This window comes from Centruroides vittatus, unplaced genomic scaffold, assembly GCF_030686945.1.
Source record: "Centruroides vittatus isolate TY-2023 unplaced genomic scaffold, ASM3068694v2 contig_371, whole genome shotgun sequence".
In the NCBI taxonomy this organism is placed as follows: Eukaryota; Metazoa; Arthropoda; class Arachnida; order Scorpiones; family Buthidae; genus Centruroides; species Centruroides vittatus.
The window spans coordinates 918,920-942,596 of NW_027122194.1; the positions used below are offsets into that span (position 1 = coordinate 918,920).

Below are 23,677 nucleotides of genomic sequence, written 5' to 3' on the forward strand. Positions count from 1 at the left end.
TTCTAACGTGTTATAACGCTAGAAAGCTATTAAACAACTAACTTATCCTTACATTTTTCTCAAATTTTTGATATTTTATCAACTTATAATAATTAAATTAATGGAAATAATGAAAAAAGATGCTTTTATTAAGAAGTTTGAAGTGAAATTATCGAAAAAATGTGTATATATTTAGAATATTCTTCTGAAAAGCTCAACAAGTATTTCATTTGTATAGGAAAAGAAAAAGTTTACTAAAGCATAGACAAGAATTTTACTAGAAGTTAATGAGATTAATATCAGATGCCAAGATCTTATAACATCGATTGGATCAACTGTCAAGGTTCTAAATACCAAAAGTGAGCAAAGGACTATGCAATGTGGACAGCTAACAATTCCAAAACATTCAAAAATAATTGGATCAAAGTTTGTTCTCACATTATTAAAATGTAATTTTTCGTTCGACGATTGAGTAATTAAATAAACACAAACGTTTACATCATTATATAAAAGCTTAAATTAATATTAAAGTTACCATTTTATATCATTAACACGAACTTAAATAAAATTTCCGTTAAATCTTACAGATAGACAAACGTACAGATTAGTAATTTGTTTATAGAATTTCAGCATTTCTATTCCTCTCAGTTTTCTAGATATCAATAGGACAGACAACCGAACAGACCAACGAAATTACCGAGAAAATAAAGTTTTATTTTATAAAAGTAAATTGTATAAATTTTTATTCCATTAAAATAAATTATTTAATATTTATTTATAGTAAATGTATGCAATATTAGTGTTGTTATGGTAGCATCAGGTGCAGTACAAACAATAACAAAGATTTTACTTGGAGTTTTTAAAGATAAAAATTTTAAAAATAATAACTTTAAATAATTTCATTTCTAAAAAAATAAATGTAAGAATTATTTTATATGTTTTTATGACATTAAATGTATCACTAATTATATTTTTAGTTGGTGTTTTTAGATAACTTAATCATAAAATTTCATACATGAGTAATTTTTAAGTGGAAATTTTGCAATTTCCATCCCCTTTTTTTGGAGTTTTGTTTTCTTCTAAAATCATGAAAGTAATTGCACATTTATTCTGTAAATTGTGAAAATCATTTAAATTTCGTCTAAAAATCACAAGAATAAGTTAAAATTTCTTTAAAAAGTCACAAAAATCTGAAAAGATTTTTTCTTTTTAGAAAAAATCACGAAAATGATTAGAAATTCCTCATCAGAATCCATGAATTTTTTTATGTTAAGAAAAGTGTTTTCTGTCGGGTCATTTAGACGATCAGAATCGATTAAAAAGGGTAGAACGAAGGATAGACACACTTCCTGTTTCAATCAAAATGTTCATCAAGAAGCACCCCTGAGTATAATTTCATATATTACTAATCTTTTAAGTTTCCTTCATCTCTATTCTACCTTCTTATATCTTCGTATAAATCTTCTCATCGTCAATCGACGTTTGTAAGTAATTACTTAGTATTTTTTGCAATTTTTAATATAAAAATTATTTCTTTTTATATACTTTAAACATAAAATTTTATATGAATTTTACTTTAAAAATATTTAATTATTTTTTAAGGTTTTATGACTCCTAAACGTGTGAGGTAATTTCATTTAGAATTAATTTAATTAATTAATTAATTTTTTAAAATTAAATTTTTTAAATATATAAGTGAAAAGGTTTTTAAATAAATTAATTTATAAGATTCTAAAAAATTATAATATTTTTATATGAATTTTTTAGAAAAATCTCTGAAATCAGCATCCCTCTCCCCTCATCTTTACGAAGATGAGGAAAGAGATAATTTTTAAGAATTAATTTAAATTCTAATTAAAATATATAATTATTTATAAAAAAAATATAAATTTAAAATTTAATTTTTAATTACAAAATTTATTATTTTATAACGATTTAATTCATCAAAGAACATATTGAAGTCAGAGCCCCTTACAGTTGAGTTATATAGGTTAAGTGACCTTTCAACATATGAAAAATATATTAAAAAGATTTTAATTGCACTTTTAAAAGTTTTAATATAAAATTCTATCGTTAAATTATATTATTTTAATATAAAAATTCCTTTCATATCATCTTTATTATCGTATAACAAATGAGACATGTGACTAGACAAACGATATTTTCTCTGACGACCGGACATAGAAAACTATATTTCTTCTGCCCTATAAAATATTATACTGCCTTTTTTTGCTAACATATTTGAGGAAATTATACTTCCTACAAGATAGATGAAACTGTTATTTCGTCCATTGCTTCACTATGAAAAGCACAGAAAAAAATGACAAATTACTTTATCATGATGTTAATGAATGAAAAGTATTCCCCCTCCTCCCCAAAAAGAATTAAAAATGCAAATTTCTATGCTTTTTTAGACAAGTTTTTTTATTTTTTAAAGGGTGAAATAATCCAAAATTAGCTGAATTAGTCACCATAGTTTTGCTTGCAATACTCAGGAAAATATAAGAACGTAATTATAGGAGTAAAGATAATTTACAGCCTTTCGTGTCGTGTCAATAAATGCTTGGCTATACTTTGATTTTATTAAATAAATTCTTAGATTTATTTACTTTATATGATTTTTTGAATTTTTCTTAAATTTTTTGAATTAAAAGTTATCATCTGTTTAATAATAGAGACATTAAGACGTAAATTTATAACTTTTTAAATAAAAATTAACAAAATCTTTCTTTAATATCAAAAATGATTTTTAAAATAAATTTTAATACTGTTATGAATTTACTTACATTAAAAACTTGGTTAAGTATCCAAAATCATAATGTGATAACCAAGAGCAAAATAATAAATAGGTGATAATTAATATTTTTATTTTGATTTTTTAATAAAAATACTTTTTTAATTTGTAAACAAACAAATTTTACGCGTTTATTAAGATTCAAAGCATGATAATAATCAAAATTCTTTACTGAAGATCTAAGAAAATGCTTTTTGAATGACAAGGAAAAGCTTCATCAGTTAAAGTGCTTATCTTGCATATGTATAATAATTTTGTAATCCCATGAGTTATTTTTGTATGTGTGTTACTTAAATCATTCATTTTTCTGTATTTTTTCTTACTTTTACTTAATGCTTTCTATAATTACAGACTTAAATTTTTCTTAGATTGCTTATAAATGTTAAATATCCATTCACATAAGAAAGAATTTATAATAATAGCGCACTAAATTTAATTCACAAATTAAAAAGATTTTCTGAAAAAACCTCAATAAAATAACATATTTTTGAGAAAAAAAATGCAAAACATTCTCTATACGAATATATAAAACTGTACAAAAAATATCCGAGTTTTCCTCAATTATCTTGAAATTTTTAAAATTAAAAAAAAAACATTAATTTTTTATTCGATCCAGAAAAAATTATTTAAAACGCTCCGTGTTGGTCCTTTAAAGCTATACTAAAATTTTCTAGACATTATCTCGAATAGTTTTCCAGATATTCATCGAAACGTACGAACGAACATAAAAATGTTACTTATATATTAATGGTTAAAGACATTGATCCAGATGGTTTCGATGTAGATTTATAATTGAAAACAAGTAGAATTTATTTTAAATTACTTTAAAAAAAGAGGATAAAATTTGAATTCTCGATCTTAGTGGCTTCTATTTTGCATATCTGAAATGGGCGTTTATAATCTGGCTTCTCGTTTTGCATATTTAATGTTCAAGAGAATAAAACACGTTTATAGTCACGATAAAACTGACGTAACTGAGGGAGACTAATCACTTTATAATTAGGTTTATTTCGTTTCGTTTCAATTTAATAAATCCTTTGTGACTTTAAAATTTTACTTTCATGGCAATTTTTGGTTTTAACTTCGTTCTTAATGATCTTTAATGTCTCTACACATTTTAAATGCTTCACAAACGTTAAATATACAGTTTTTTTACACGAATTTTATCTTTCCATGGTCGTATATACTATTATTTTACCATTAAACCGCTCACGTATCCGAAAGTATCATAAAAAAGAAACGTGTAATAATCGATGTAATAAATGTTTCTCCTTTAAAATAATTATTCTTAGTAACAAATTGATAAATTATTTAGATTTCTACACTCAATTTATTAATATTTTATTTAAAAACATTCTTCTTTTACATTTTTTCTACTAGAAAAGCCATATTTATCTAAAAGTACGTTTCCTGTAAAGCGGTTTTCACTGCATTATCGATAGCTATGAGGGGAAGACAACTTATTAAAAAGGTCAACTTATATGAATTAAAATATTAAATAAAATATAATTTAATGATACCAATAAAGTTATATTATTAAAATACATGGTTTATTGCCTAGTAAACAGTCATAAATATTTATTTTTAGTTTGTTTAAGTCCAAGCCCTCTTCAGTCAATGTTATCATGTCGAAGGGGCATATGGAGAAAAACGATATGCAATAATATTAAAAAAAAAATAATTTTAATAATATATTATTTTATATTTTCAAGCATAATTTGGAATTTAGAGGCAAAAATTCCGCATCTTACTACATGATAATTTTCATCTCTAAAACTATTTATCCTGTAATTACAAATAATATTTTCATTTATAAATTTATAATTTAATGTAATAATGTTATTTTAAAAAGAAAATCCGTCTTAAATTTTTATAGTTTCTCTTGTTTTTTGCAGGTAATAATATTTTCACGTTGAGGAATTTTAGAATTTTTGCCAAAATAAACAAATTTTCATCACTCGAATTTATTTTCAACATGTCAAATATTTGTCTCTTTAAAAGTTATAAATTTGACAAATTTTAGAAATTTTTCGTAAAATACATAAAATGTTACGATTATTAATAATAAAATCTACATTTTTGGACTTAATTATATTAAATTCGATGTTCACTTTCGTAATGATGATCATCTTAAATTACTTAGATGATTTGTAGTTTGTAGTCATTTATTATGATGATGATTAATTATAACAAACTGAAAATATCATAACCATCATTATCATTATTACTATTATCAAATCATCATTATCATCATCAAAGTTAATTTAAAGAGAACAGATAGTTCACACGTTTCAACATCTTTTTTTATAACAACGAGGCCAAATTGACTTAAATTTACCATCATCATCTAATTTGTTTTACATTATTGCATATATATAGTATAATTTATCATCATATTTATTTTATAGCCTTTCAAGCGCAAATTTGTTCCATTTATCGTCTTCACGTAAATCATATTTTCTACCTTTTTTCAAGTATACAAGAATCATTATTTATAATCATTCTCAATTCTATTACGTATTCTTACAGGTTTATAATTAATTCTCATTTATCATCAGATCATCTCCATAAAATATATTTTAAATATATAATTGCATCATTAAATTCATTTTGAATTATCATCATAAAATATTCTTCATAACCTTTACAGGTAGGCTATAAGAGGTTTCTCTTTTATAGTCAGCATCATCATCAAATCGATTTCGCATCCATTTTAGCTGTACGATTGCTTCTTATTTGCTATCATCATCCTTATCAAACGTCTTTCTTAATTGTCCAGATGCACAAATAATTGATTTATTTGCATTTAAATTAATAAATTATTTATATTTTCTCCCTTATTTTAAAATAAATAAATATTAATTATATATGAAATTAATTATTACTAAAAATAGAACTTTATCATTTCTTTTTTTTGCAAATAAATTGCCTTCAGATAAGGTATTATTTGTAATAAATATCTTTAAAAAACCTGTACCTTAAACCTTATTAATTTAAATAGAAGAGGAAGAATTTAACCTGTAAATACCTTTCCACACCTCGTACGGGAAGAGAGAGAGAAAGACTGGTATTTACAGGTGAAAATCTCACAGGTATCTACATCCAACACACGATAAACGTTTACACTACGTTACATAGACCTATACACACACACACACGACACACGAATCGATGTCGTTAAACCGTGAAGAGAGGAAGGACGAAATTAATTTTAATAAAATATTCTTCTTACGGAAAAAAAATTAAATTTTCAACGAATTTAGTACGAAAATTGACCGCAAGAAAGACGAAGCGCTGAGGTAGTAACTGTTGCATCTCCTCCTCCAATAGTCGAAAAATATAGCGTACTAAAAATAGAATCCTGTAGTCGCTACGAAGTACAGCTGGATTCGCTTCCATCTATCACAACGTAAGTGCTTGGAGTTGGGAAAAGATTACTTTTCACATCCCCAAACCAATTGATCTAGGAACTATACTCCCTTTTTTTAAACAAATACAAAAAAAATTTTCACGTCCAATCTACACGTCATAAAGATTACGACACGCAGAATAGTTTATTTTTATTTTTTTAAAAAATCCCCAATTGTATCTAACGTTCCGTATATCGATTGATAATGATTAATTTTCCAAGCTCTTTCAACGTATGTGTACTTTACGCCAGATTTTAACAGTGCTCTGGAAGCTTACTTTGTTGAAAATTGGTGTTAATTTAATTTAAAATGAAATATTTTGATAGTTTTTAGTGTTTTTTGATAGTTTGAACCTGATTGATCGATATTATTATGATATTTTCATTGATAGGCTTTCTAGGAATCGTAACGAAGGCTGCTGGTGCCAGCACAGAGCCGGTGTCAATGTCCTGATTGACAAGCTTTTGCCTTCAGTCTACAGGTGTGTGTGTGTATGTATGGTCTCTCTCTCTCTCTCTCTTTCTCTCTCTCTCTTTCTCTCTCTCTCTCTGTCTCTCTGTGTGTGTATGTGTTGTGTGTTTGTGTGTGTGCGGTATGTGTGTGCGCGCGGGCGCGCGTGCATGGCAACCGAGCAACTTTATTTTTCCTTTGCCTACCTGGCGTATCCTTAATTGAAATGCCGGTTATCTTGACGGAAAGACGAACACACAGTCCCGCTAGGATCTTGGTAACGCTTGCCCGGGATTGCTTGACGTCATACGTCGATCACCCGATTGGGCAGAGAAGCTAGCAAAGGTGTGACGTCACGTCCTGGGGTCGATTTGGCTTCCAACCGACCCGGAGATGTTTATACTGTTTGGTTGGTATACTTTGGCGACGCCAGTCGGCCAGTAGGTGGATCGTATTTGACGATGGGTGCGTGGGAGGATTGACACATACCACGTGCTCGCTAGTATGAATGAAGAAGTCTTATATAAACACGTGCGATACCTGTCCATAGTAAAAGGCGTTAAAGGTGAGTCATGTCAGCCGGCATCTGAAAATTAAACACCCGGAGGCTAACTACATATATCAGTTATCATGGAAGGGGTTAGAAAAAAGTTATACGAATTAAAATTTCTATACGGAACTCGTTACCTTAACCTTTATTTCAATCTAAAGCGCATCAATCACAGATGAACCACACTAGTAAATTTGGAAATGGTGTGATGGACAATGCTTACCAAGAGTGTGACAATCTTACATTCGAGGGTAATCGAACCCTCTTAGGATTTTCACAACCAGTTAGATGTAAATTGGACGGACAGACAACCAGCAATCACTTAGAATTCCCATCTTATATACAAATGACTGCAACTATTTTCTGCGCTGTTATTCTCACCTTGGGAACTGCTGGTAACATATTAGTGCCTATTGTCGTTTGTAGAACTAAAGAACTTAGAAATTCTACTAATTTTTTTCTCACTAATTTAAGTGTGGCTGATCTTTTAGTTCTTGTAGTGTGTATGCCTACAGTACTCATAGAATTGCATTCGAAACCGGAAGTTTGGTTACTCGGTGAAATTATGTGTAAGTATTTGCCTCTTTTTCTATTTTTTATTAAATACAGCACTAAAAGCAGTATTTTTCCTTTGGTTAAAGGAAGCCAAAAACAACTTTTTATTGTTTTTAAGATAAAGCATTGAATGATAAAACGTTTAATAAATATTATTTATATACATTTCAACTTTATCTTATCTCTTTATTAAAAATATGTGACATAAACAAGTAGAATGTACATGTAAATTTTGTTTAGAATATATATATTTTTAATGGATGCGATTCTTAATTATAGAAATTTTATTGTTTACAGCGTATATTTTTCAGTTATATGCGTATTTATAATGCATATTTCAGGAGTATTTTGCATTAGTATGCGCCCTAAATGCATATTTCTATTCAGGGTGCATACTTCATAGCTCCTATTTTATAGGAATAAGCATTTTTAGAACTTGTGTTTTTACAAAAATACGTTTTTTTAGCGTGAATACTTGAGGAATATAAGTGAATACTTTAAAGAATATATTTTTGAGCGCACATTTAAGGAATACGCTAATTCGAAGCGCATATTTTACAGGAATATGTAACCGTAAAGCGCACATTTAAAGAATTTTCTAATTTAAAGTGCATATTTTATAGGAATATGAATTTTTAAAGCTCTTGTTTCACAGCAATGTACTATTTTTAAAAAGTACATTTAGAAAGTATGCTAGTTTTCAGTTCATAATTTAGAGGAATATGAAGTTTTACAGCACATATTTTATAGGAATATGCATGTTTAGAACACAAATTTTATAAGAATATAATTCTTGGAGCTCTTATTTCACAGTAATATACTTTTTTTAGAGGGCATTTAGAGATTATGCTAATTTAGAGTGTATATATTACGGGAATGTTCATTTTTAGAGCACCTAACTTACAGTAATATGCATTTTTAGAGCATACGTTTTACAGAAATATACTTATTTATGAATTTATAAAACATACTTAATAGGAATAAATTGTTTATATAACATATTATTCTGACAATTTAACGTAGATTAATATAGGTTAAATGACAAATAAATAAATAAAAATGAATTTTTTAAATGTATAATTAAATAAATTTTTGTTAAATAATAAAAAAAACATATACATTTACTGTTATTTCCGACTTTACTTTTATATATATTACAGTCATAAATCTAAGACCTTTTAAAAGTATCTATGACTCCGGGTTATAAAATAGTGTTCGAGTTAGAAGGCTTAAGGCTAAAACTATTTTAAAAAAGTGTATATAATAGAATTTAAACAGTTATTTTATATTTATTATATAATTTATTTCAAACTTTACTCGTAAGAAGTTATTTTTAGTATGCTTCCATCCTCCCTCTCACTCTCTCTCTCTCTCTCTCTCTCTCTTCATCTTTCTCTCTCTTTCTCTTCCTCCTCCCTCTCCTATCAACTTTTATATTGAAAATAGTGTTAGAATCGAATGCAAGATTATCATAGGGGTGATCGGCAATGACGTCACAGAATCCACGACACTTAAAAGAAAAATGGGGTGCTTTTGACAGACAGATAAACAAACATGTTGTAACGTTAAAATGTGGGACAGAAGTCTTTATGTCAGTGACTTCTACGGCATCTTTCATATAGGAAGAGAATTGTTTAGATTCATTTTAAATGGCAACACGTTCCTCTCGAAACAATGTTTATATTGACGTCACTAGAAACAGGTTTACAACTTATAACCCATAAATTAGCATTAAACCAAGCACTTGACGTCAAACAACTGTTACTAATTGATGTTTACATTCACTTTTTTCGATTTTTTTTAGTAAATAAAATTAATTAATTATAACTTTTACAATCTGTTCGTTTGTCTGTACGTATTTACACAAAAAAATCTTTAACTTAAACAGCGTTAAGAACAGATTTTTCCTTTGTAATTAATAATTAATTAGCAATTTTTAATGTTTATTGTGGCTATTAAGTGAGTAACGTTTAACTGATAAATATAAATGGACTTTTATAACGAATTTATTCATTAGATTATTATAGAGTAAAGGATATTGTAACGTTATACAATTGTACTTTTTATTTAAGTTTATAATTAAGAATAATTGTAAGAACTGTAGCTACATATATATTAAACTTTTTTAACGTATTATATATAAAGAATAATTTGGTAATAAATTAAAATATAAATAAAAAAACTATAAGTTGTTACTGTAACTGTATATATAACTATAGTTTATTATAACGTAACTGTAACTGTAATTAGTGTGGCCTCCTGTATTTTAATTGTAACTAGTACTGTGTTTTTAACTGTAACTGTTACTGTAGTACTGCACGTTTTATCGTAACTGTAGCTGTAGTGTTGCATTGTAATTGTACAGTACTACTGTATTTTTAACTACAACTGTAGCAAGATAGGCAACTGTCTTCACAAATTCGGGCTAAACAATGGAAAAATTTACTGCAAAGAAGAAAAAAAAATCAGAGAGAGAATGCAAAAAAAAAGTTTAAGTAATTATCAGAGATGGCAAATTAAAAATCGGTACTTTGTGCTTTTACTTGTGTAAAATTTACAGAAAAAATCAACTCCCTCTACTCCTAATGAAAGCACTATATACAGTGAAATTCACTAATGAAACACCACCAAAGTGTCCCCCAATACTCCCATACCAGTAATTATAACTACAGTCAGCCATTGAAAGAGGAGCTGAGAATTTTTCTGGGGCCCGGAGAAAACTTAAGGGCCTTAATAAAGCCATTCCTACTCTTATAAAGAAATGTTCTATGTATTTCATTTATCCAAAAAAAAAAAAGACGAAAAACTTGCTAAAGGAACCCGATAAGACGCAAAGGCCCTCTCTACCCACGAATCCCACGTAAACCCTTCTTAATTTAAAAGCGAAAAGCAATCAGGAAGAGTAAGAGCGATTTATTATTAGTTAAAAAGTAAAGTAATAAAAAAGAGAAAGAGATTAAATCTGCCGAAATATATTGTATTATTCAATGAATGATAAAGAGTTAAAAAATCTACCTTTTGAAATGACAGGTCACGTGTCAGAACACTGAAACAACAGCAGATGTTTCTAGGAAAACATACCGGTAATACAGTCAATAGAGAGCACAGACCTCTAACCATACACTCAAATAAATCTATTCTTTAACAACGATTTTTACAAACATTTCTAATCATTTATTCAAAAATAAAATATAAATTATTAAAAAATTAAAAAATATATATATAAAATTTAAATGAATTTTACAGAGAAATTCGCCATATAATTTCACGTTCGCAATTGAATTTATTATTATTTTTTTTATTTTTTATTTTTAATTAAAGAATTAACTTAATTTATCTTTCTTTTATTATTATTTTTTAATAGGAAAAAGGCCTTTTTAAATAAATAAATTGTAGAAAAATTACATTCAAATCTGTGTTAATTACTTTTAAAATAACTTTTTAAAATGGAAGATTAAGAATATATTTTCGTTTTATTTTTAAAATAAAATAAATATATTTTATTTTTCTTTTCTTTTTTTTAAAAAATAAAGTCGTAAAATTTTGTGTTGAAAGAAATATAAGACTTTAGAAAAGCAAGTAGGCAACATTATATTGCGTGATTATCTACCACAGGTACGATTTGTAGTAGGACACGCGAGATCTCAATTATTAACTCCTGTTAAAGTTAGAACTGCTCTTGGTTCGAGGTAGTGCCTTTCAAAAACACATGTCCGACTTCTTTCTCTCCTACAATATCACCCGATATATATATATATATAAATGAAAGGATTATATATAAATACACATGGGAAACTTTAACCAATGGACTGAATATGAGTATCTTAATGAGAATATGAATCTACAGCTCTCTAATGAAAGTACTATGTGCAATGGAATTCGTTAATAAAAGCACTATGTTCAATAAAGCTTCCTAATATGATGAAAATATGTCTCGAGTTTCCAAGTGTGAGGACTATAAATGTACAGTTTTCTAACGAATAAGAAATCCTACTGAAAGGACTGTGGATACGAAGATCCTGAAGGATAAACGACTACGTATGCGAATTCTTTAGCAAAGAAACTGTAGTTGAACTCTAATGAAATCCTTAATGAAGAGAGAATGTAGTTGAAAAAACTATAAATAGAGCCATATATACAGGATAGTATATATTTATATGTCATCTACTTATATCAAGTCATCAACACTTCTTATTGATTACGTTACTCTAGTTTTTTCCTTGGGACAGTGCAGTTTTGTTACGCAACATGTCATTTTGACTCTGTTCGATATATAGGCCTATTGAACCGATCATCGTTTCTGCAAAACAATCGATACCACTTGCCTACTCTGTATCCTTTTTTTTATTATTATTATTTCAATATTATTCAAGCATAGATAATGAGTATTAACCGTAACGCAGACAGAATTTTTAGGGCGTTACAGTGTAAAATTGAGGATAATTTTATTGCATTACTGTAATAAAGTCAGATAAAATTTAATGGTTACGGTGGAAGAATAAAGTAAATTTTAGTACGTTACAGTAGAAGAATAGAATAATTTTTAGGGAGTTTTTTAGGGATTCGTGTGAATTTTAAAGCATTAAAGCAGCATTAAAATCATGATAAAAATTTGGAGTTATGGTAAAAGAGTATATTAAATTATAGCGCAATTTTTATAACGTTACAATGTAAGAATAAGGAATACAGATGAAATTCTATAGAATTATAAGAGTTAATAAATTTTAGGGGTGATAAAATAATGTTTAATCTAGAGCTAGATATAGGCCTAACATATTATAACATAAGAGAAGATAAATTCTAAAGTATAACAGCATAAGAGTTACGTAAAATTTTAGGTTACGAATAAGGTCAATTCTGGAGCATTATAGCATAAGAACAAGGCATAATATCAAGGCCGTATTAAGCCAAACAAGTTGTAGCTTAGGACCTCGTATACCTTAAGGCCTCACATTTTAAGGTATCATTATTTGGTAGAGGGGAAAGGACTGTTATATGTTATAGCTTAGATACAAGTTTAAGTCTGGCCCCACATAACACATTATAAGAGAAAATAAATTCTAGGGCATTACAATAAAATTAATGTTCAAGTTTTAAATGATCTTTAATCAATATATTTTTTTAAAAAATCTGAGTTTAAAAAGAATGTTAACTCTAAGAAAACTTGATTTTTTCCTTGTTTAAAAGTTTACTTTCATTACTTTTGTGTGGAAGTTGATTTTGTTTACCTCTATCGAATTAATCATTAGTTCATTTAGTGTAACTCAGGGTGGTATATCGGGGTGCATCATCACACTCGGTGGTCAACTCACTAAAGTGTTAGATAATTTATTCAATTACTAGTTGCATCTATGAATTATACCCTATTATTGGTCATTTATATGAAAACAGCTCGATATTTTAATTATTTTATAATGCGAAAGGGATTTAAAATCACTTATAAATCATTTTTTAAAACGATCCAAATTTAATAAGTTTTAAAATATCTTTTAGAATAAGGTTTAATTATAAATTAGCATATAAAAATAATTAATATATACAACTTAAAAATTAAAAAAAGGTATATAAATAAATTAATTAAGAAAAAACTAACGTTTTAATACTAAATAATAATTTTTATAATAAAAAATTTTAAAAATAATTGAGAAGTTATGGAAAAATCCATTAAAAAGATGAGAATTTAATAAAATTTTAAGAGTATTTTAGAAGGAATTTACATATGTATATACGTATAATTTTTTTTAGGTTTATTATTTAATTCTTGTCAGATTTTGAGTGATTTGAATCAGGCTTTTTGAATAAAAAAAATGACTATCAGCAAAAATCGATGAGATGTAAAGTCACTTGTCGCTGATGTCCTCGAAATATATTTTAATTTAAAGGAAATTGAATGTAATTTGTTTTTATAAAATATATATATATATATTAAATATATAAATAAAAATAAAGACTTGGAAAAAAATATCTTCTTATCGAAGATTTAATAAGGCAAAAAGGAGGAGAAAATGTTTATCTTAGAAAAAGAAAAAAATCAGTAAAATATACTTAAAAATACATGTATTTTTGAATACAATTTAAGAAATTCTCTCCATATTTTTGCATTATTAACCGTTTGTCAAGAAGAGACTTTAGGTGTTGATTCCATTTGCATATTCTCGATTCGAATTGTCCCAATTCTCCGAATACATCATTCCAAATCTTGGCATGGATGTTAATAATAGTTGATAGAAGACTTTGTTGGAGCCAAGTAGACACACACACATACCAAAAAATCTATCAAAAAATAGCAACTAACTAATATAAGACTTTATATTCCTTTCATCGACTTAACTGCATAAAGGTAAAAATACCCCTACATTCACCTCGGTACATTCAACCTTTAGCTGTCTACTACGTCAATTAAGTTTAAGTGACGGTTCGATAGCCCATTACAAAGAAACGAAGTCTCTGGTTGGTCGATTCCTGCACGCGTATCACCTAGGTAACGATTCTAGAACGTGTGCGAAATCGACCAATATATGTAATCTGACAACCACGTGGTGGATGACACGTGACAAATTGAATGTAATATAAAAATATCTTTGTATATTTGATTTTCCTTTTTTTCTGTGTTTATTTCGTTACCTTTTAAGGTTTTTAGTGTGTTTAAAGTAACACTAGAAAGGTAACTCATTCATAATACAATTAAGTCATTTATCAGGAAGTAATACTTTCTACTTTGTCATCTGCTGTGCCAACTATTTGTCACCTCTTCTAACACCTTTTTTTTCCCCTTCCTTCTTTATTTTAAATTACTTTCTTGTATTTTTATATATTATTTTCGACTTCTTAACGCCTAAATCTTCATTTTATTTTCGATTTTTATAATAATCTTTTATTAAATTTGACTTTATAGTAATTTTATCTACTCTAGGGTATTCGATTTAGCATTGAATTAATTCATACTTCACTCGATAATTTCATTAGGGAGATTGAAAGGATGGTTAAATATTTGTTAATGACATTGTTAGTATTATTATTATTATTATTATTATTATTATTATATATTTTTTAACGGTATTACCATTACTCTATGGGAATTATGAGTATTTTTATGGAATTTTTTATCATTTTATTTAATATTGTTCAGCTGACCCGGCCACACGTTGTTGTGGCTCAAAATGTATCTATTATAAATGTGTAACACTTCCCCCGTGGGGGAAATTTCAAAAAATCCCTTTTTAGTGTATATTCTGTTGACGTCACCTATTAAAACGCAATTAAAAACGCAAAAAAAAGCATGTAAAATAGTATAAATAGAAGCCGAGTTCTTCACGGTAAGCCTTAATTCTGTCCCTTTCCCCGCTGGGGAATATCGAAAAATCCCTTTTTAGTGTATATTCTGTTGACGTCACCTATTAAAACGCAATTAAAAACGCAAAAAACCGCATGTAAAATAGTATAAATAGAAGCCGAGTTCTTCACGGTAAGCCTTAATTCTGTCCCTTTCCCCGCTGGGGAATATCGAAAAATCCCTTTTTAGTGTATATTCTGTTGACGTCACCTATTAAAACGCAATTAAAAACGCAAAAAACCGCATGTAAAATAGTATAAATAGAAGCCGAGTTCTTCACGGTAAGCCTTAATTCTGTCCCTTTCCCCGCTGGGGAATATCGAAAAATCCCTTTTTTAGTGTATATTCTGTTGACGTCACCTATTAAAACGCAATTAAAAACGCAAAAAACCGCATGTTAAACCAGCATAAATAGAAGCCGAGTTCTTCACGGTAAGCCTTAATTCTGTCCCTTTCCCCGCTGGGGAATATCGAAAAATCCCTTTTTAGTGTATATTCTGTTGACGTCACCTATTAAAACGCAATTAAAAACGCAAAAAACCGCATGTAAAATAGTATAAATAGAAGCCGAGTTCTTCACGGTAAGCCTTAATTCTGTCCCTTTCCCCGCTGGGGAATATCGAAAAATCCCTTTTTAGTGTATATTCTGTTGACGTCACCTATTAAAACGCAATTAAAAACGCAAAAAACCGCATGTAAAATAGTATAAATAGAAGCCGAGTTCTTCACGGTAAGCCTTAATTCTGTCCCTTTCCCCGCTGGGGAATATCGAAAAATCCCTTTTTAGTGTATATTCTGTTGACGTCACCTATTAAAACGCAATTAAAAACGCAAAAAACCGCATGTAAAATAGTATAAATAGAAGCCGAGTTCTTCACGGTAAGCCTTAATTCTGTCCCTTTCCCCGCTGGGGAATATCGAAAAATCCCTTTTTTAGTGTATATTCTGTTGACGTCACTTATTAAAACGCAATTAAAAACGCAAAAAACCGCATGTAAAATAGTATAATAAAAGCCGAGTTCTTCACAGTAAGCCTTAATTCTGTCCCTCTCCTTCGCAAGGGAATATCGAAAAATACCTTTTTAGTGTATATTCTGTTGACGTACCCTATTAAAACGCAATCAAACACACGTCTAAAATAGTATAATAAAAGTTGAGTTCTTCACAGTAAGCCTTAATCCTGTCCCTCTCCCCCGCAAGGAAATATCGAAAAATCTCTTTTTAGTATATATTCTGTTGACGTAACCTATTAAAACGCAATTAAAAACGCAAAAAACGCATGCAAAATAGTATAAATAGAAGCCGAGTTCTTCACAGTAAGCGTTAATCCTGTCCCTCTCCCCCCAGTGGGGGAATTTCGACATGTGTATTATATAAAAACACGTGCGTATTCGAATGCAACGTAGTGTCAAAATTTCAAAGGAATCGGTAGGAACAAACGAACGTTATATTTTATTTATATAGATAGATAGAAAATGATCTGGTTTAGTCCGTTCTCACAGAAAAACAATGCCTCACAGAGAAGCAAACTTAGGTCGTCGGAAGTTAGCGCCATCTGTTGGACATAAAAGCCTTAATCCATATATAAATATATTTTTGAAGGGGGGGAAATGGTGGTCTTCACATATGCCAGAAACCTTTGTGGGAGTGTATTAAACAACTTCCCAAAGTTTCATGGCAATCGGATAAATGGTATGGTAATGCATGAAGGACAAACACACACACACACACACACACACACACACAGACATACATTCATTTTTTATCATTATATAGATTGTTCAAAATATAATAAAAAATCTATTCAAAAATTAATTTATTTTAGGATTTTTTATTAATTTAAATAAATCTAATGAATAATTTTTTAAAAAAAATTAACAATATAAAAGCTTAAAGAACACAATAACTGTGACGTTTCGAAAAATCTGCAAAAAAAGTCTAAAAAATTAAATTTATTTTTTAAAAAAATTGAATTTAATTGATTAATTTATTTTATATAAATTTATTTTAATCCAACAAAGAAATTTGTTTTTAAAATTTAGCAATAGAAAAGTCTTGAAGAACACATCAATACCATGTGCACAGTTCATATTCTTTGAACGTTATGAAACTACGAATTGTCTTGTCACTCAATAGGATTTTAGTAATTACATTTCTTGACGATGCGAAGTCAAGAAGCACATCAAACTTGTCGTTTAACGGCGAATTTTCCAACTTGTTCTTACTCAAATATCTTATTTTTTCCCCTTGCAATTTTTTTATAAAATATACTTATTAAAACAGAATTTCAACGTTGATAAAACGATTAAAAAAATAACTAAAAATATTTTAATTTCTCGTAGAATTAATTTAATTACAATTTCGTGTATGGGTAATTAAAACTATTTAATATAAAAGAGTACTGTATACTTTTAAATAACAAATTTAATTTAGTAGAATATTATGCCCTTCATCAACATCAGTCTATCACTTAATCAATTGAAAAATTTACTGCATTTTTCAGAACATTTACTAGAAAATTCAGTGTGTTTTTTTTAGAAAATTTTGTGAAGGTTTTAGAAAAACTATTCCCAGAATGAATTGATTTACTTCATTTATATAATATATATAGGCTATATATATAAAAATCCAGCAAATTAATACAATTTACTAGATTTTTATATAAAAATAACAATTATTATTATAACAAATGCCTTCAATCAGTACTTATGATTTATCACGGAGAGACAGAAATAGCGAAATCATACTGCGATGGCTCAAACAATGAGTCTTTCTCGTACCAAAAGGTTAATATTATAGATCTTTATTGACATGAAAAAAAAGAAGAAAGAGAGAGAGATTTATTCTCATTTTTTATAGAAAAAAAATCCAAATTTCATTTCTTGTCACGAAGATATCTACTTTGTTCGGATTCGTTCAAATGTCATCTATTACCATTATTCACTTTCTCAAATCCATGTCGATTTCGGATCATCGTCGTGTTCACATACGATACTATCAAATGGGTCGCAAATAATACGGAATTTCAATTAATATTTTATATATAAATCTTCCAAAAATACAATTTACACATCTAAAAAGTCTTGTGTATAAATTTCTAATTGATTGAAATAATAGCTAGCGTGTTACGAGGTGTATTCATTTGTAATAGTGTGAGAAATTCGTATGTGGCATATAAAATGACCTCTAAACAGGTGGCTATATTTTCATGTTCCCTTCTGTGGCCGTTATTTACAGGTTCGTTCACATGTCGTGTATATAGAATATAACGTAGATCGTGCATACGCAGTCAAATCTCGATGTAGCATCCTCCGAATTAGCAGTAAAACATACTTATTAACAGATTTTTTATATATAAAAATCTGTTAATAAGTATGTGAACAAATAGTGTGCTAAATCGAAACTGACACAAAACCGAGTGTGGCGCTAAACCGAAGTATCTCAGACAACAAGAACTACATATAGTAGCGGGACGTAAACAAAGTTCGAATTCGAATACACTGGAGTTTTATGAGGGTGGTGTTATTTAGCAGAGCGTTATATCGAGGTTAGAGAGTGAAATAGAAAATTTGTAATAAACGGTGACACTATAAACAGACACTACAAAGTCTATATATTTATAATAGCGTATGAATATTCTAACGATATATCATTACATATTTATGTAGAATTTTATTACTTAACACGCATTTTATATACACAAATCTCGATTTAATGCCACATTCAAACAGCATTGACACTAAATCAAATGCGGCGCTAAACTGAAATATCTGAAACGATAATAATTACGTATATTAATGCGAGGTGTACACACAAATTTGAGTTTGCAAGTACTCATCAGAGCTTTATGCCAGATTGACGCTATTTGGGAAGGCGTTATATCGAGGTTATGGAGTGAGAGAGAGAAAGAGAGAATTCGTAGTAAATTGCAACACTATATAAACAATATATTGTGTGTGTTTGTATAGAATTTTATCGTTTAACCCAAATTTATAAATACAAATCTCGATTTAACGTTACACTAAATCGAATGTGGTTCTATTCTGAAGTATCTCAAACAATAATAATTATGTACAATAACGAGGGTTTGAATTCGAGAATATACAGGTATTCACTGAAGCATTACACTAGCGTGGAGCTATTTAGGAGAGCGTTACAACGAAGTTTGAACTATGTATATTCTTACAATTATGTACAGCATTCAGATATCATTTTTTTACTATAAAATTAATTTCAAACGAGAAACTTATGACGAAAACTGTATATATATATATCGAACGTATAGAAATTGTTAAGCTAACAGTTTTTCCTATAACAAATCAATTTTTTCCTACTTATAAAATGGTACTCAAAACCATCTGTGAGTGCACATGTACTTGCTGAATGATGGTGGCTTCTCTCTCGTACAATAATTATATTTTACTCAACTGTTTGAATGGAAATCAAATTATCTCCGCGTAGTGATATTATTCCCCCCCTTCTTCTTCTTCTTATTTTATTATTTTATTTTTAATGAATTAAATTTTCTAACTAACTGTTTCCTCTCCCTCTTCCTCTTCCTCTCTCTCACTACATTGAAACGGTTGAATGAATTTTCCTAACGTATTTAAACCAATTCGCAGCAGGTATTTATCAATAATTATAATCTAACAGATGTTGTAAGGAATCGACATCCGCATAGTAAAATAAATAATTAAAAAATACAAACCAATCTGCATTTTAAACGTTCGATAAATATCCATCAAAGTAAAAATATAGGTCTATATTCGCATAAGATTATTATTATATCACGTACAAGTTATTTGATATGCTAGCGATATCATTTTTGGGTCATTAGAGAGTAACAGATTGTCAAAATTGCCATCAAATCAAAAGGAAAAAAATATATATCCAGAATTACTACTTAAATGCTTTAATGCAATTTTTTTACATTTTTATTACTTGAAGAATAATAAAAAAAATTGTATTTTTTTAAATGATTAAATGCATATTAAACTGTTCTTTTTTAAATAAGCGTGTGTGCTTAACTGTACTTTTTTAATGATGTGAGCGTACTTTTTAATGATTAATGCGTGTAAAACTGTACTTCTTTAACGACAAAAGTGTATTAAACTGCACTTTTTTTATTAATAAAACTGTACTAAACTGCATTTTTTAATAATAAACACCCTATTTAATTTTGTTAATTTTTTTAAAAAATATCTCTTATAAAATTAATTAAAATAGGAAAATCTTGTTGTTTAATTCGTATTCTTGCCCCAGGAATAATTTGTTATACTTTAGCAAATCTTCCCGAGGATATTACTAATTCATCTTGTTATGTGTAACAAAATAAATTAAAGCTTAGCAATACCATTGAACCTGATCAATAGATGAATGAATGTAGCAAAATAGCTATTGATTTTTCATATTTTACTTTGTAATATATAAGTGATGATGGTGATGATGATGATAATGCTATACTTTACACAAGATAAAGTAATTTATCGTCATATATATTTATATAACTTATGATAATATATTCCATGAAGAGATACGATTCTCTCTTATCGACATATTGCAGTAAACTTATATATTATTTATCCATAGAACTTGATATAATTTATGAAAATTCGGGATAAATACTACCAAAGGAAGGTTTATTTTAATGAAAATAATGCTCGAATATCATTAAAAATTGTCATTTATATTAATTTTGGCTTCCCTTAATCATTAGTGAAAAGCGTGGCTTCGATTTTAAGCATGTGCCCACCGGTAACTGAGTGAATAAAAACACTGGTAGGTCATGAGTTCGCGCTTCACCAACGGGCACGTGGAGTTTTCCGGGTTTTCTTCACGTGTCTAACACGTAAATAGAAGCCATTTTCTCTATAGAAAGGGCCATCCTCGCGTGTATAACGCCTAAATAGAGGCCAATTTCCCCATGGAAATTCCTCTCCCTCGGTGTTTACGTTGCCACTTCCTATCAAACCAACGGATTCTAGGCATTTTTTCCTAGGTAATTATATAAAACACCAAAAAGTTATGCAAATTATTGAATAAAATATCATTACATTTTTTTCTCTTACAGGTAAAGTCGTTCCTTACGTGGAAACTACAGTAGCTCACGGGTCAATTTTGACAATATTAGCCATTAGTTTCGAACGTTATTATGCAATATGTCAACCTTTGAAAGCTGGTTATACGTGTACCAAAATGAGAGCCTTGATTATAATATTTACAGTATGGTTAATAGCTATATTTGTTACAAGCCCTATATTACTCATTGCCGAATACGACTACGTAGGATACATAGATGGAACCAAGGTAACTGTTTGCCACACATCAGCTCATAGCACATGGCAAAAGATATATTTCTTTCTTATGACTCTTATACTGTTTTGGATACCATTCGCCGTCCTGATAGCCATATATATTATAATTACTCGTCACCTTATGACAGATCGTAAACACTTAAACAATGCTACCGAGAGATGTAGAATGAGATCTAGAAAACAAGTTGTATTAATGTTAGCCTGTGTAGTAACTTGTTTCTTTGTATGTCTAATGCCCTTTAGAATATTCACAACATGGTTAATTCTCGTACAGCAAGAGACAGTAGAAGATTTAGGGATGGAAACGTATTATAATTTATTATACTTCTGTCGTGTCATGTTGTATATTAATTCGGCTATAAATCCTATATTGTATAATTTAATTTCGTCGAAATTTCGTGAAGCATTCGTACGTGTTTTATGTTGTCACAGTGATAAGAGACTCATACGTCAAGGAACTTCTAGTACCACTTATACGTCACTTACAACAAGTTTAAGAGCTCAAGGAATTGTAAGTCAAGGTAGTAAATCCGATAGTTTTAAAAATTCACACTTGGAAAGTTACGTTTGATTGAAAATAATACGCAAAAAAAAATATTTATTGTTTTGTATGTGAAATTCTATATACCCGTTAGCATTAATCGAAGAGAATAAATGACGAATGGTAAGTAGGAAATTTCAAAACTTTTAATAATTTCTATTGACGCGATGGTCAGAAACGTCTGACACTTAACTTAATAAAGGGTGATCCAATCAATTAAAATTTTTCATAGAGTGCAGTTTCCATGCTAACTTGATGTGATTTTGATAAAGAATAATGATGTGCTCCTCTAATAATCGGGTAAGATATATCAATTCCAATTATCAAGAGGGCCGTCTCTTAGGGCGTGCAAAGCAACATTTAGAGTCATATCATTACAAAAATTTATGTATATATATATATTCTTGATTTTTAATAAAATTCAATCTCAATAAATTATATCATCAAAGTATAAGCATGCGTAACGCGTATTATCAAAAGAACTTGAACATTTAAGAGATAAATGACTGTGATAACCTTAATTATATATATATATATATATACATACATACATATATAAATATAAAAAACGATATTCTTATCACAAAAAATAGTGTAACAGTTGAAGAGTATACTCTAAAAAGTTTAATAATACTAATTTACACAAACTGCTTTGAAGGGCCCGCTTTGCAATTCTATAAAAAAATCGAAACAAAATAACGGAAACGATTCGCAAATGGCATAAAATACTAAAATCTACAACATGAAACACGAAACGAAATCAAAAACACGAGCTTATAAGCTATACCTGATAGTCCTATCGGGTACCATTGATTGTTAAAGACTCCGTACCAAACTACCACCGCCATTTAATCGAATTCATTTTACAACACAACATTTTATATAATTCTAACTCACCTAGGTTTACCTCTATTTTTATTTTTTTATGTTTTAATTTTATATATAAATATATATTTCATTTTTATCCATCTTATTTTTAGCTGGAAAACGTTTGTTACGATCGATAAACACACACCGGTGATCCGAACACATGCTTAGAACGACATCATCAAAACTTGCGTAGTTACAAATTTGCCTACGTCATCAGAACGTGTAATAGAGTCGTTTTTAATGTGTAAACCGATAATTCAATTTTTAAAATAATTGTGATCGTGTGTACAGCACCTTAATAATCGTTGTCGATGATCCTTACGAGAAAAAAAAAATATTCAAAAAATGTGTTTAAAATACAGGAAAAAATTATGTAACGTTTTGCTGTTATGTAAAAATAAGTGTAGATTATAAGTCCATGTATAGAAAGCATGTAAATATATTTAATTGAAAACTATGTAAATATGTAACTCGATACGTATCATAATGTACGTAATTAAAAAAAAATGAGTGAGAGAGAGAAAAATATTAAAAGAATTTAAATAGTTGTTTCCATTTTTTGTAATTTATTTAAATTTTGTTTTTTAAAAAAATTCGACATTTTTTAAAGCGATTACAGAATTTTTTTTTATATAAAATCGATTTATAAAAAAGTAGTTCGAGGTTTCTATATATAAACGAGAAAATCTTGTTATTGTTCACACACGATTAGATCACACTTTTATCTAACTGTAGATACATAAATTATGTAACTGGTGTGTGTGTGTGTTGTCTGTCTGTGTGGATATTTGTTTAATGTGTTGCATATATTTACAAGTGTTTCTCATACTCCTATATAAGATTCTTACTGTATTTACTTAAATAATGGTTTATAATAAAAA

The 23,677-nt window shown here is 28.5% G+C and overlaps 1 protein-coding gene across 3 annotated transcripts; it reads left to right on the plus strand.

The window, feature by feature from the left end:
- The first annotated feature begins 6,967 nt into the window (after window positions 1–6,967).
- On the plus strand, window positions 6,968–23,120 carry LOC136975476 (QRFP-like peptide receptor). 3 transcript variants are annotated; one of them, XR_010880788.1, is made up of 3 exons: window positions 6,968–7,752; window positions 21,142–22,049; window positions 22,907–23,120. XR_010880788.1 is itself a non-coding variant. In XM_067270535.1 (3 exons), exons 1-3 carry the CDS (start codon window positions 7,359–7,361, stop codon window positions 22,931–22,933), a joined length of 657 nt encoding a protein of 218 aa, XP_067126636.1. In that variant the 5' UTR covers window positions 6,968–7,358; the 3' UTR covers window positions 22,934–23,120. The 3 variants fall into 3 exon arrangements, 2 of the variants coding, with proteins under 2 accessions (XP_067126636.1, XP_067126635.1); XM_067270535.1 differs by having other exon boundaries at window positions 21,142–21,377; XM_067270534.1 differs by lacking the exon at window positions 22,907–23,120 and having other exon boundaries at window positions 21,142–22,124.
- Window positions 23,121–23,677: the final 557 nt, after the last annotated feature.

What these genes read in the sequence shown, in the direction of transcription:
- LOC136975476 (XM_067270534.1), top strand. Translation starts at nt 7,359, where the DNA reads ATGAACCACACTAGTAAATTTGGAAATGGTGTGATGGACAATGCTTAC. An exon ending in GTTACTCGGTGAAATTATGT is followed by an intron (nt 7,753 to 21,141) that starts GTAAGTATTTGC and finishes TTTCTCTTACAG; the next exon opens with GTAAAGTCGTTCCTTACGTG.